This window comes from Megalobrama amblycephala, linkage group LG12 (assembly GCF_018812025.1).
Source record: "Megalobrama amblycephala isolate DHTTF-2021 linkage group LG12, ASM1881202v1, whole genome shotgun sequence".
NCBI classification, from domain to species: Eukaryota; Metazoa; Chordata; class Actinopteri; order Cypriniformes; family Xenocyprididae; genus Megalobrama; species Megalobrama amblycephala.
The window spans coordinates 9896633-9911110 of NC_063055.1; the positions used below are offsets into that span (position 1 = coordinate 9896633).

The window sequence follows — 14478 nt, forward strand, 5'->3', positions numbered from 1 at the left end:
CCACATATGCATTTCATATTCATGCATCCTAAATGGATGTTTCTTGTTGCATCAGATTGCACTGTATGACAGCTGTGGAAAAGAATTAACCCCTGCGATGTCTCTTAATTATGATGCAACCAAACATTGTAGGGAACAGCTGTTGAATAAGACTTTTCTAGGCTAGGTGCATTTCGCTGTCAAACAAAGACATTGTGACCTCCCCAAGGGCAAACCAGCTCTCATGTTTCTGTCAAGCTCTTTTTGAGTGTTTTTCTAGATGCTGATGCCATCAGTCAAGATGTCATCAGGATGCTACTGTTTATTGTTATGGTTTCCTCAAGGTTACATCAAAGCACTTATTTAGTTTGCTTCACTAAAAAAAAACTAAAAAGCTTTAAAAAAAAAAAAACTTTGACAAAAAGGTTGAGTCACACAGACCACAGAGTCTTCCTCCAGTTTAGATGCATGTGTCTCCTACACAGTCTTCATTCATATGGGAGCAACAGTCAGCATTTGCATGTGGTGGTATCGGATGCAGTCCAATTTTGCTCATTTGATCCTTTCAAATAATGAACTTTCCTCTTTTGGATTTGCTAATGTGATACACCATGGGATTTGATCAGAGTTCTAATTGTGGACATTTGAAATATATCTGAAATCAGTGGCTTTTGAAAAGGATTATTGAAGCTTAAGCTTGTTAACATGGATTTGTTATATCATTCATGCATTTATAATGGATTCTTAATTAATTAATTATTTTATTTCCTGTAGTGGATACATCGTTTTCTGTGCAACAACATTAGCTATTACTCTGTCTCCTAACCAGGTGTTACATGGCAAGTTTCCATCAACAAGTGATTTGTCTGTCCACATTGAAAGCATAAATACTGCTGAAAGTGACATTCACTTTCACAACCAATCGTAAGATAATTGATGTTTCATGTACATTTATGAGGAGAACAATTTTGGACCAGTGAGATAAAAGTGGGTGAGGTTGCACAGCAGGAATAAAAAACAAGCAATCAACAAAATGTCCTTTTGCAATATCGAGTATAATCAGGAAAAAATTTAATTTAAAATTTTAATTAAAAAAAGAACATTTTGATTTTGTGTATCTGTTGTAAATGAAATCATAACAGATAGTGAATTTGTGAAAAAAGACACACCTCATATGTACACACAAACATGCACACACACAGAGGCCTGTGGCATAACCAAAGGTCACACCGGTTTGCAAAACAGCATGTTCACGAGCCCTGTGTGGTGCAGCATCGACAACCTGTGTGAGAGAGCGGTAATTTAGGAAGGCTTTGTTTGAAGTGCCGCTCGACGTGTGATTTGAGCTCAGGCTGATGAAGCGCTGGGAGGAGGGGCAGAGATGTGTCTAGAGCGAAATGCAGTCATTTGGTGGATTGGAAAACTTACAGATGAAGTCATTAGGGAAGAACATGTTTGTTAGGTTGTGTGTAGGCAGTGATTGTCGAGGAGGGGTGGAAGCACGTGTTGTTTCCTCTGTTAGTGACGCACATTAGAAGGAGATCATCAGGTGATGTCATTATTTGTCATCATGGTTCCTGAAGTGGGCCGGTTTGGCCATGTAGTCAGGTGGACAGGTTGGTTGTGGCGGGTCGATGGCGTATATGGGAAGGACAGGGCTTAATGAAGTGTGTGGGCCGCTGTGCCGCTCGGCCGGTGGGAAAGCCACAGCTGTTCGCCCCTCTGATCCCCACTGTGTGGCTGAGGGAGGAAATACCCCACCGTGCCTATGCTTACTCAATAATTGATCCTGTCAATCGGCCCTATGCCTCCCTCCAGTGAACAGGAGAGGGAGAAACACAAGATGTGGTGGGGGGTGTTAAGGACCTCTTCATTTGCCTTAATCAGGTTTGGAAAACCACCTGAGGAATGAGATTTTTAAAGTCACTATCAAATTAACCCTATTTGCTTTCCTAATTCATGTTCCTGATCTTTTTGTGCCTGGTATTATTCTAAAGAAATAAAGCTTGCATTTTTAATCAGTGCTGAAAATATAATCTTCTACAATTATTCAGCATAATCTTCAAGTTGCTCTGCATCTGAAACAACATAACTTTTAATGGTTAATGTTACTGGTTAATGTTAACCAGTGCTGATCAGTAACAGGTAAACATTAATGTTAACCAGTAGCCAAATAGATATTTATTTATTGCTTTAGAATTTTGCAGTAGGTAATGCATCCTTTTCCAATATTTAAAGCTGCAGTCCATAAGTTTTGCCTCTTTATTACCATCTTTGTTTGAAACCTGCAATTGTACATTGGCACGGCTCTTCAGCGCGGATGAATCTAATGTTTGTTTGTTGTCAGTCACCGCACCGGTGTTGATACTGTACTTTGGAATCACAAATTCTATGTCTCTGAAGTATGACCAAAATAAGAATTTGTCATTTGAACAAGTAAGTAACATGTCTGCCACTTTTATTCTGACCAACTGAGAAAAATGCCAATGGTGATTAAATGTAACAATCGCTTAGCTCGGATCACGTCAAACCATGCAAATTATTATTATTGTTGTACTTTGTTCTCAAAATGTTAATTTTAACAACATCAGCATTGCGTGACACACTATGTATTTAGTGTGTACTAGTGTTACCTGTAGATTTCAACTTCTGTAGTCACTCCGCAGTCTAAAGTCTTTTGCTTTTGACTACAGGTGAACTACGTTGTGAATCAGGCTAATGTTAGGGGATAGTTTTGAACACTGGCTGGTTATGTACTGCTCAAAAATTGATTTTGGATCATTTTTAACCAAAAAAAGTTACCGACTGCAGCTTTAAAGGGTTAGTTCCCCCAAAAATGAAAATGTCATTTATTACTCACCCTCATGTCGTTCTCCACCCCTAAGACCTTTGTTCATCTTCGGAACACCAATTAAGATATTTTTGATTAAATCCGATGGCTCAGCGAGGCCCCTATTGCCAGCAATGGTACTTCCTCTCTCAAGATCCATAAAGGTACTAAAAACAAAAGATTCATAACGCTCCGAAGTAGTGTTTTGAAAACGGCCATCACTAGATATTGTTTAAAAGTTGTTATTTTGTTTTTTTGGAGCACAAAAAATATTCTCCTTGCTTTGTAATATTAAGGTAGAACCACTGAACTCACATGAACTGATTTAAATATGTTTTTAGTACCTTTATGGATCTTGAGAGAAGAAGCATCATTGCTGTCTATGCAGCAATGATATAATCAGATTTAATCAAAAATATCTTAATTTGTGTTCCGAAGATGAACGAAGGTCTTACGGGTGTAAAACGACATAAGTTTGAGTAATAAATGACATTATTTAAATTTTTGGGTGAACTAAACTTTTAATACAATAATTCAATAATGTAATTAAGGGAATGGCAAATAATGATTTAAAAAAGAAATGTTACCATACACTGTAAAACCTGATACGTTACGGTAACTCAAACCTTAAACCATTTAAGTTTTAAAAATTATTGTATTATTGTATTGTATTATTATTATTATTGTAAACTCATAAACATTAAGTTAAATTCACTTATATTTTAGTGTTGGATTAGTCAATCAGAGTAAAGTCATTTCACTCATTTAGTTTGAATTCAGGATAAAAAGTCTTAAGTCTTAACAACTATATAGTTAAATGGTTTGAGGAAACTGATTGCCTTAAATGGCTTAAGTTCATCAAACTCAAAGTAATAAAGTTACATAAGACTAAGCAAAAACTAACTTTGGTACAAAGCAATGATTACAGTACAGGATACATTGAAAAGTATTGTTTCAGAAAGGGAGTATGGTATGGAAATCATGTTTTATTGGGTTTGATTTGGAAATACGTCACGTCACAATAGTAGCCAATTGAACATATCTGTTAAGTAGGTTTTTTACATGAATACTTTTATTTAGCAAGGATGTATTAATTTATTTACAATCACGGATGCATTAATTCAATTAATCACAGTTTTCACAAAAATATTAAACAGCACAACTTTTTTTTTAAACTTTGATAGTAAAAAGAAATGTTTCTTGAGCAACAAATCAGTGTTTTAGAATGATTTCTGATCATGTGACACTGAAGACTGGAGTAATGATGCTAAAAAATTCAGCTTTGCCATTACAGGGACAAATTGCATTTTAAAATATTAAAACTTATAATACACTTAATAACTAAAAACAGTTCTTTTAACTGTATTGTTGATGAAATAAATGCAGCCTTCTTTCTTCTTTCAAACACATTAAAAATGTAGAGCAGCATTTGGGGCCAATGAAAGTATAGTGTAGGCTCCCCAGTACAATGACACAGAAATAGAAACTAAGCAATCTGTTTTTTGTTGGTTGTTTGTCGCAGCTAGTTGGAACAAAAAGAGATTTTATTAATAAAGAGGTTTTATTGCTCGTGGCTTTATTGTGTCATGTTTGGTTAGAACACAGTGTTAGAGTGATGTTTGCGATGTTATGAATAGTATAATTTTATGTCTCTTGCTCTCTCTTTCCATGCATCTATTCCTTCTCTGTTTTTCTCCTAATCACTTTCTCTCTCATGCTCCAAGCATCTAGTGGATTGAAATCCAATTCATTCTTTTTGCTCATTGAAAAACACTTACATAGATGATACTGTATCACATTCCATTGCCACATCTTGCACAGCTACTTTGAAATACGTTCCAGTAAAAATGTAGAAATAGAATCAGAGAGTATGGAAGAGAGAGAGTTTGCTCATAAAGTCACTAAAGTTAGATGTTTGTGAACCGCGATACCTGCGTGATACTGTGGCTAGACTATTCAGTATCTTCCAGTTTCCTGAACTTATTAAGAGCTGATCTGGAGAAATATTGAGTATCGTGTGTCATGGTGGATACAGTGAAAGGATGTTTGTGTAGTCAGTATTGATTGTACGAATGCATTCGGCAGCAAGTATAGAACACTGATGGCTCAGAGACCATATTAACTCTGAGTACTGACTTATGGCAGACAGGAGAGAGCCTGTTGCCACGGAGACCACTCTCTCTTTCTCTCTACTGCTCTTTTTCACATTGTAATGGCTTCAGTCTCTCTTTCTCTCTTTCTGTGACTCTCTCACATTGTTTCACTTTTCATAAAAACTAAAATAACCTCTGTGTATTAAGTGACTCCAAATTAAGTCTTGAGAAACTAAATACTGAAGTTCCTTACCAGGTGAGATGCAAGTTAAAAAATTAAAAGGATTACTATTATGAAACTGCAACATAATAGCCTATCAAAACATAGCATATTGTAGCATAGGGAGTCAGACTTATTTTAGGTCAAGAGCTGTACTGGGGGAAAAACCTTAAATCATGTACTCATGCTGAACGTGTGGACAAAAAAAACAAACAAACATATATATATATATATATATAGGAGATTATACAGCCTATATGGTACAAGGTGTTACTTTTGCAATGTTCCTCTGTGGATTTGTTTTATCACTAGTTTATTCTTCTCTATTTTTTCATCTTAAATACCCTAAAAATATACTGTCCATTTTACCAGACCTCCAATTCCAGAACATATGTTGAATTTACTGTTCATGCCAATGCCAACATATTGACACTAGTGTCATGCTATTGCAACTCAGCAGAGTCTGAGCTTAATTTAATTAACACAAACTGAGGGAAAAAAGGGACAGAAGAGAGAGACTCTTCCCCAGAGGTCTGTCCTCCAGCTGCCTGTTCTATTTGTACTGAACTCTCTGTCTTTAAGCAGATTTGGGCTCTTTTATTTACTGTTTTACATCCCCACACACACTGGAAGAAATTGGCAGGGGCCCACATTTCAAAATCCAACATTTTTCTGTACACATTCAAATCAGTGGCTGACTGTAAACTCACAACCACCAGGGGTCCTGAGAACATCTTGTAAATTTGTAGTTAAGTAGATGCTCTCTTTCAGTTAACAGTACATGACAATGATCTTCATGCACTCTTTGGGCATGTAAGTTTGTGTGTTTGAGAGAGCATCCTTTAGTGCCAGCCTGCAATGTACTGCTGGAGTATACTGGCACATTTTACATCAGCAGCCTTGTACGCTGTTGGAGGACCACACACACACACACACACACACACACACACACACACACACACACACACACACACACACACAGGTTTGTTTTTGTGAATTGTGGGGACATTCCATAGGTGTAATGGTTTTTATACTGTACAAACCGTATTTTCTATGGTCCTACACTACCCATACCCCTAAACCTACCCATCACAGGAAACTGCACATTTTTACTTTCTCAAAAAAAACCTCATTCTGTATGATTTATATGCTTTTTTTAAAATGGGGACATGGGGTAATGTCCTCATAAGTCACCCTCTCCTTGTAATACCTATGTCAAACCCATATCATTATACAAATTTGTGTTCTGATATGTCATAAAAACATGTGCACGCACACATGTACACACACACTTAAATACACTCCAGGGTTCCCCCGGTCATAAAAAAACCTGGAAAATTAGGGATTTTTTAAAATTGTGTGGACAAGTCATTGCAATTTCTGTAAGTACAGATTTTTTTTAAAACTCACAAGCCCAAAAAAAAAAACAACAACAACAAAAAAAAAACCTCACAAGCCATAGTGGTTCAGTCTGTCAGATTTGTGAGTGAATCATTCTTGTCATTTATTTTCAAATGAGGTGAACCTGAGTAAATCAGGTTCACAAAGGGTAGTGAATTAATCTGAATAAAAATTATTAATTAATCTGAATTTGCTGTAAAAGTAATGGGAATGCATTTTTACTCCATTCAAACTTTGTTTATTTTTTAAAGTGTTAATAAGGTTTTGTATATATATGAAGAATTCCATTGCAAAAACCTCTAAGTCCCTCTGACATATTTACTTTTAAATGCACAGCAATTAAATTATATATATAAAATATTTTTTTTAAATGCATTTAAGATAATATTTTGAAAAGTGGTGTCATATTTGCATGTTGAATTCTGGTCTTCTTTCTTGTATTTGCATAATGAATTATGATTGTTTTATTTTTCTTGCAACAATTTACACTAAAACCATTTTTATATTATTATTTTTCTTCCTTGCAAGCATTAATATTTCCTTCAGGAAATATCAATGTAGTTTCTCTTCACAATCTTTTTGTAGCATGTACCACTTATATTGTTAGTCAAGGTAAATCTTTTTTTTTTTTTTTTTTTTTTTACGTAATCATTTTCTACGCTCTCTCTGACCCTTTAATTGAATTGGCTGTTTTTACTAGGGTTTTAATAGTATTATTCATTATTATTATTCAAGTGAAAAATTTTAAACACTTTTACAGATGGTACTCAACCACAATGCGTTTTTTCGCTGCTACGGGTACCACCACGGTTGCAGCGGGAAAATGCATTTCTGCTCTTTACTGCTAAGTGGCGCTATAACCATAGTGCTGTTTAACTTTGCACAGTGAGCACAGCAACAGTGTGATGTTGTGTTAATAAGTACAGTAATGACCAAACATCAATAATGGCAAGATGTCTTAAGTATGTACTATTCCTTAACCTTCCTCCTCAACTCCGTTTGAATACATGATCCTGGCCACCATTATCGCCAACTGCATCGTCCTGGCCTTGGAGCAGCACCTGCCTGGAGAGGACAAGACGCCCATGTCAAAGAGACTTGTGAGGACACACCTACTCACTTATATATACTGCTGTCCTCATCTCATCTTTTTAAGCTGATTTTCTATTTTCATTTGAAAGCATTTAATATAGATGAATCATTTTGGCCTAGTTATCTACTTATAGATGTATTCCTAGCAATTTGTGTAACGAGAAAACCAAACTATTCTGGTTCAGTCTGCATGTCTGGAGACCACAGTTATACTCTAAATGTAGCACAACCCTTCTCTCTAGAGCTTTCATATTCTTTCCTTCCTCATATTCTTTGTTCTTGACAACTTTATTCAGACTGTAGTTTCCTCCATTGAATTGCTCACCACAAGCTAATTATTCCAATTCAAAGAGTATTTCTCTACTGTTTTACTTCAGTGACATAGTGCTTGTTTAAACGGAGGCAAGTAGTGACACTCTTGTCTCACTAAATAAACCCTGAATTAAAACCAGGATCTTAATAATTGCTGTTCTTGGAGATTAGTTGAATAGAATATTCTGGCTGTGTGTCAAAATCTAATGTGCACTCTATGTAGATAGCATTTTTTTAGGGTGAGTTTGAGTTCTTGGTTTTTTTATGTACCTGTAGGTAGTTTCTGTTGTCTCACATCCAATCTGTATTCTTTTCTCAGGAAAAAACAGAGCCCTACTTCATAGGAATGTTTTGCTTTGAAGCTGGAATAAAAATCATTGCTTTGGGATTTGCCTTCCACAAGGGCTCATACCTGAGGAACGGCTGGAATGTGATGGACTTCATTGTTGTCCTGAGTGGGTAAGTGACAGATGCTACTATCCTCTGAATGATGCTGAGTTTGCTGATTTAAACCTTTCCAGGTCAGGGTCAAGCATCTTCATTTGTTTTGAATTTCGTTGCATGGTTTTCATTCCACCTTTACTTGTAGATCAAGTTTACTTCTTGTAAAATTAGCTAGTTAGCTGGACCTTTTGATAGTTTCACTGTAGATATGTAGAGTGTGTCCTTGTGGGCAACTTTCTACATCGGCAAATTGCTGTGCAACCCAAGGTTGTGGATTTGCTGAAATTCAGTGGACTTTCACCTCATTTTACCTCATTAAACTCTGCTTGATTGAATCATCTGGGGAGAGTGTTAACTTTCAGACCAGGCTGAGTGGAGAAATGAACAGCACCTTGAAAACACTTCATCGCCAAGAACAGATATTGCGCTAGTGCTGTCAAAACAGCGGTGTCAAGAAGTGCTCTCCTCAAGGGAAAGGCTGCTGAAGCTTTCATTTGCAGAGTAAACCACAATTTAGAAGCCTGGATGAAGGGCAGAGGCCATTTTGCTTTGTACCGTAATATTTTTCATCTGTTTTTCAGAGAGGGGATCTAGGAGAAAGGAGGGAGAGAGGGAAAGAAAAAGACAGACACACACATACACAGCGCAACGTAACGATACATATGAAATATTAATCACTGTCATAGTGTTAAAGTACAAAGGGAGATGGGCTTCTTAGAGAATTTTACATGATTCCAGCTCGCTTTCATTATTGATAAGCCCTGGATCTTTGTCTGGTTTAAGATAGGAAGAAAACGCGAGAAAGACTTTAACCTCCCAACCTCTATTTCTCATTAGCTCGAAAGATGTATACTGACACCTGAAAAGCACACACAGCAATAACAACACAGACATTATACAGACATTGTCCTTGAATATACACCTCTGTGCCTGTAAGTCATGACAAAGTTGGTTATACACAGCGTAATCATCTGAAGCAAGAAGTAATCATTTTAAAGACAGCACCAGAGAAACGTTGAGGTCTCGTAATCATAAGGTTCAGAATGGCAGACGTGTAATTAATTTGATGACTGAGAGTCTAAAGACGCTTTAACATGATTCACATCAAGGCATTTCTCTGCAAATGTGCAATACGTCCCTTTGACCTCAGCATGAAAAGTGCTTTAGCAGTGTTTCCTAAACAATTCTGGTTTTGCCCCCCAGCTCCAAATTGGTCATACTGAACCGACACTACTGTGCAAATGTTTAGGGTTGGTAAGATTTTTGGTTACACTTTATTTTAAAGGGTACATAACACACACAGTTTCTGTCAATCTAATGTTAATCTTGAGTACCTATAGAGTAGTATAGCATCCTTCATATCTCTGGAGAGTCTTTAGTTTTATCATATTTATAAAAGACAAATATGCTGTACTGAGTCTTTCTGAAAACAGCCGAGCTCCTGGAGGCGTGCCGTGGGCGAAGCTAAAGAGTCACGAGCATGTGCAGCTTTTGCGTAGCGATTGTCTGCAAGCTATCAATGGTCAGCTAAACAAATGTATTTAAACACACACAATACATCATTGCATTATACCTGGATAACTTTTGATTCACTATACGTTTGTGTTGTTTACATTATATGCACCTAGGTGCCTATTGCCAACAAAACAGACATTTGATGCAGTTTTACTTACCGCCTGCGGTTCCGACTCATGACTGGGATCATTATCGCTGTGACCGCTCCATCTTTCAGTTTCAGACGATCTGTAAATCCAGCGTCGAGCTGGGTCTTGTTTATAAAACCATAAGCGCCAATCCCGAGGGCTTGAGCAGCCAGGGAAAAACATGAAATATTCTCCACTCATTTTAACCAACAAAAAATGTATTTCTACTTTCAGACAGGACTTCATCCTTATTTTCATAGTTAATTTAAGGCGGTTTCTATGATTATTTTAATGACAAATGTCGAGAGTGCAGCAATGTAATGCGTGAGCACAAATTTCTCAGCTCCACTGTTCACTTAACGCTGGGTTCTTTGGGAAGAAAAGTTATCTTTCCCTCACAACCAAAAACACACTTCTTTGGTGACATTGTTGATTTCATGGTCTAAAAACAAAGTGACAAATCTTTCTTGAGCAAGTCCTGTGAAGCGCTGCCGCCAGCTTTCGTAAGCCGAACGAATCACGTTGATGGGCGTGCTCTTTCTCTCTCGCACTGGTTGATGTATGTTCTTATTCCTGTGAATGCAAAGCTGAATTTTCAGCATCATTACTCCAATTTTTAGTGTCACATGATCCTTCAGAAATCATTCTAATATGCTGATTTATTATCATTATTATTATCAATGTTGAAAACAGTTGTGCTGCTTAATATTTTTGTAGAAACTGTTTCAGGATTCTTTAATGAACAAAGTTTGAAGAACAGCATTTATTTGAAATAGAAATCTTTTGTAAAGTTGTAATGTGTCTTCTTTACTGTCACTTTTGATCAGTTTGATGCATCCTTGCTGAAAAAAAGTATTAATTTCTTTAAAAAAATCTTACTGACCCCAAGCTTTTTGTGCATATGCTAAACAAAATGATACCATTTTCATGAATTCATTACATTGATTTAGACTGATAACCTGTGAGATTGTGAGTCTTTTTGATTGATTGATTGAATTAATTAAAAGAATGAATTCAACAGTTCATAAGAGTCATTTGTTCATGAACTGGGCTCAACTGCATGCTTCTTGTTATCAGCTAGCGCAGACAACGCAGTAAAAAGATGTTTTGTCTATCTTTGTGATAATTTCTGATCACTTTCAGACTGCAAGCTGCAATGCAATTTTTGGTCATGTTGATTAAGTTGCGCAACTGCTGAATAGTGGTCCAGGAAACATTGCTTTACAGATAGAGTCATGTTAAAAGTGTTTTAAATATTTATTATTGTTAATTTGTTTTGAATATCTAATGTGTATAATATGATAATTCATTTCTTAATTACTTCAATGTTGATGTGTCTATATGTGCGTATGATCAGTCTCTGGCATCTTGGTTGAATTTTCTATGCTGGTGACATGCAGATTATCTGGTAATCTTTAAATGATGAGGTCAGAGTTAAAATTGTGTAAATGTTAAATGTCATCTTACTACACTTGACCTGTGTTTATGAATGCCCATTATAGCTGGATGATTCCTAGAGTTCAATCCATAAATTTTCTGATGGAACAAGGGTGTAAAGTCAGTAGTATTTTGCTAATGTATGTGAGGGGATGTAGGCAGTCAGTTTTGCAAGTTTTCTCTGTTCCTTTCACTTGCACTTATTCTGTGTTCCTCCGTCTAGATGAAATGGCAAGGCAGTATTTCATCAAAGCCTTGCACTCTCATTAGGAGTTGAGTGAAGATTATAAGATCTGGTGGTATCAGATGAGTCACTGTCGCTCATTAGATTTTAATGAAGTCAGTTGCACAGAGAACAAGGAGAAAGAATGGAAAATGAATGATAGAGAGAGGGAACAGGAAGAGGATGGAAAGCTCATCAAGCATGTGACATCATTGCCAAGTAAATGACTACAAGCGCACAATGCCTTTGTGTTATTAAATGGGACTTTATTGCTACGTTCACACTGTCAATTTTTGAGATTAACCAACCGCATTTACTTACAGGTGTGAGTCTGTGTGAACGTGGCCTGTTTATCCATCAGGGGGTTTATTACAGAATTGTATCCTGTTGGCTTAGTAACCATAGTAATTTTACTTAAGAAATAGAATTTTTTTAAATGATAAGTTAAGAATTAAGATAAGAAGTTTTTGTAGTACAGCTCCAGGAACAGATTCATTCATTAAAATAACATTAGACAAAAAGGAAAGCATTTCAGTGCAAACTTTTTTTTTCTTTGAAATAACATGCTCTGGTGAATCATGCACCATAAGACCAGAGATGTGTCTCAAAGTAAATAGGTTTGCATATTGCCTGGTTCATCCAAACATTTTGTTGACATAAAATTCAAGTGTTCTTGTGTCATTTCCAGTGTCACTGCATTCACAGTTATCAGTGCACGTGGGTGTGTTTTTGTGCTAGTTATCATTCCTCTGCTCTTGACTGTGTCTTAGCAGTGTTGTGCACAGGAAGTACAGATTAGCGCAGTATGGTGGCATGGTGCAGAAGTCTGATTGTATAGTCACTGTGAGTAGGTGGATAAATGGGTTGCCAGTCCTTCCTTAAAGCCTATTATCGGCTGGCTTAGGACTCCAGTCATTTAAATGCAAATGGTGTCTTTGCAATCTTGGGCCTCGTTGCAAGTCAACATCCAGCACCCAGAATCTTGGGGAATGAGAGGACCTCATCCCTAATGACGTTAATAAGCACTGGTGTCTACTAGTCACCCGCCCCCTCTTTAAGCTGTGGGCATGTGGCACGGTGTACTCCCCTCACGCTCTGTTTGTGGCTCCTCGGCTCTGCCAAACACTTAGAGCTCTCTCAGAGACCCTGATAAGCATCCTTCAGATCCACCAACATTGGTCTGCACTGCCAATTTTAAGAAAACACGCATGCACGACAGTAAACATGATTTCTTTGGATGATGAAAATGGTAGAATTCCTCTGATATACTACTTGAGTACTTAGAAATGACAGCAAAGATCAGTATAGAAAGCAGTCTCTTTTTTTACATTAAAACATATTTAACCCTTACAGACCCAAGTATTGATATTGGTGGCATTGTTTTTCCACCTCTTAAACATATTTTAAGGATTGTGGCTTTTATGCTCATTTTTTTCCTAAATAATTTGTTTGTTTTTTTTTGTTTTTTTTGAAGTGTTGCAAAAATGTTCCTCTATAAACGTCTTTCCAGTTAGCTAGAAGATTGAAACTTGCAGTAAGTCCTCTAAGTTTGTGTTAGACCAGTACATTTCTACTCATTTGGAGTAGTTTGTTTACAGTAATTTACAGCATGGTTCATCTAATGAGCTCTTTTGTGTGAAAAACATTACAATACCTTGTTCAGGATGATTTGGCTATGACAACATTCAAAACAATTATATTTGGACTAAGCTTGTAAAAACAAGGTTAAAAAATTTACTGTAGTAGGCAGTAAACAATGTTATGTGAATTTGGCTTGGTGGAAGATTCAAATTGTAAATAATTTATTGCCAAACCAGATACTGTGATACATTTTAAAATGGGAGGGGACCTATTATGCCCCTTTTCACTAGGTGTAATATAAGTCTCTGGTGTCCCCAGAATGTGTTTGTGAAGTTTCAGCTCAAAATACCCCACAGATAATTTATTATAGATTGTCAAATTTGCCCCTATTTGGGTGTGAGCTAAAACACAGCGTTTTTGTGTGTGTCCCTTTAAATGCAAATGAGCTGCTGCTTCCGGCCCCCTTTCCAGAAGAGGGCGGAGCTTTAACAGCTCACGCTTTGGGTTGCTCAACAACAACAAAGCTGGAGAATCTCACACAGCCAAAATGATGATTGTCAGTAATGGTGTTCAGCCTTGCATTGTTCAAACCGGAGTCGGACACTGATGGAGAGACTCAGGAAGAAGTTACAACTTTTAGAATGCAACTGGACATTTCTGAATGGTTAGTGGATAAATTTGTGTAGTTGTTGTGGAGTTGATTCAGCTCATCGACTAGCATGTGCCGTCAGGTTAATCTTTTGTACAAATCCAGCATTGAATTGACCCTCGTTTGTGAAGCAGTCCGGCATAAATAACAGCATGGCAACAACACTCTACTACAACAACTCTTCCTCTTCTTTAGAGCAGCCCAACATGGCCTCACCCCCTTTGTTGTATGTTCCCGGGGTCAGGGTTTATGTACATTTTGGGGTTTGTGATGTCACCAACCCGGGAAGAAGCTCGTTGTAGTCCCTACCAGCCATTTGTTGTAGTCCTTAAAAAGTGATTTCGGTAAAAGAAAATATCTCCCTTTGCATTGAACTTTGAGCATTGTAACTTTGCGGATGTCGTTTATGCTCAGACAGTAACATTACACACTAACTAATGTTAAAAAAGTGAAATCATAATCAAGGACCCCTTTAACCCAAAGGGTCAAAGTTTGGCTGGTTAGCATAACCCGATTAACCTGCTGGCTGGATACAAACTGCATCATCTGGTTCTAAAAAACACCTTTCTCTATT

The 14478-nt window shown here is 37.0% G+C and overlaps 1 protein-coding gene across 9 annotated transcripts in view; it reads left to right on the top strand.

Moving 5' to 3' along the window:
* LOC125279483 (voltage-dependent R-type calcium channel subunit alpha-1E) overlaps nt 1-14478 on the top strand; it is a 166763-nt gene that overhangs the window by 72556 nt on the left and 79729 nt on the right. For all 9 annotated transcript variants that reach the window (XM_048209205.1, XM_048209203.1, XM_048209210.1 and 6 more), the window contains 2 exons: nt 7518-7623; nt 8247-8386. In XM_048209205.1, coding sequence (XP_048065162.1) covers nt 7518-7623; nt 8247-8386 — 246 coding nt within the window. The remainder of the gene's footprint in view (nt 1-7517; nt 7624-8246; nt 8387-14478) is intronic.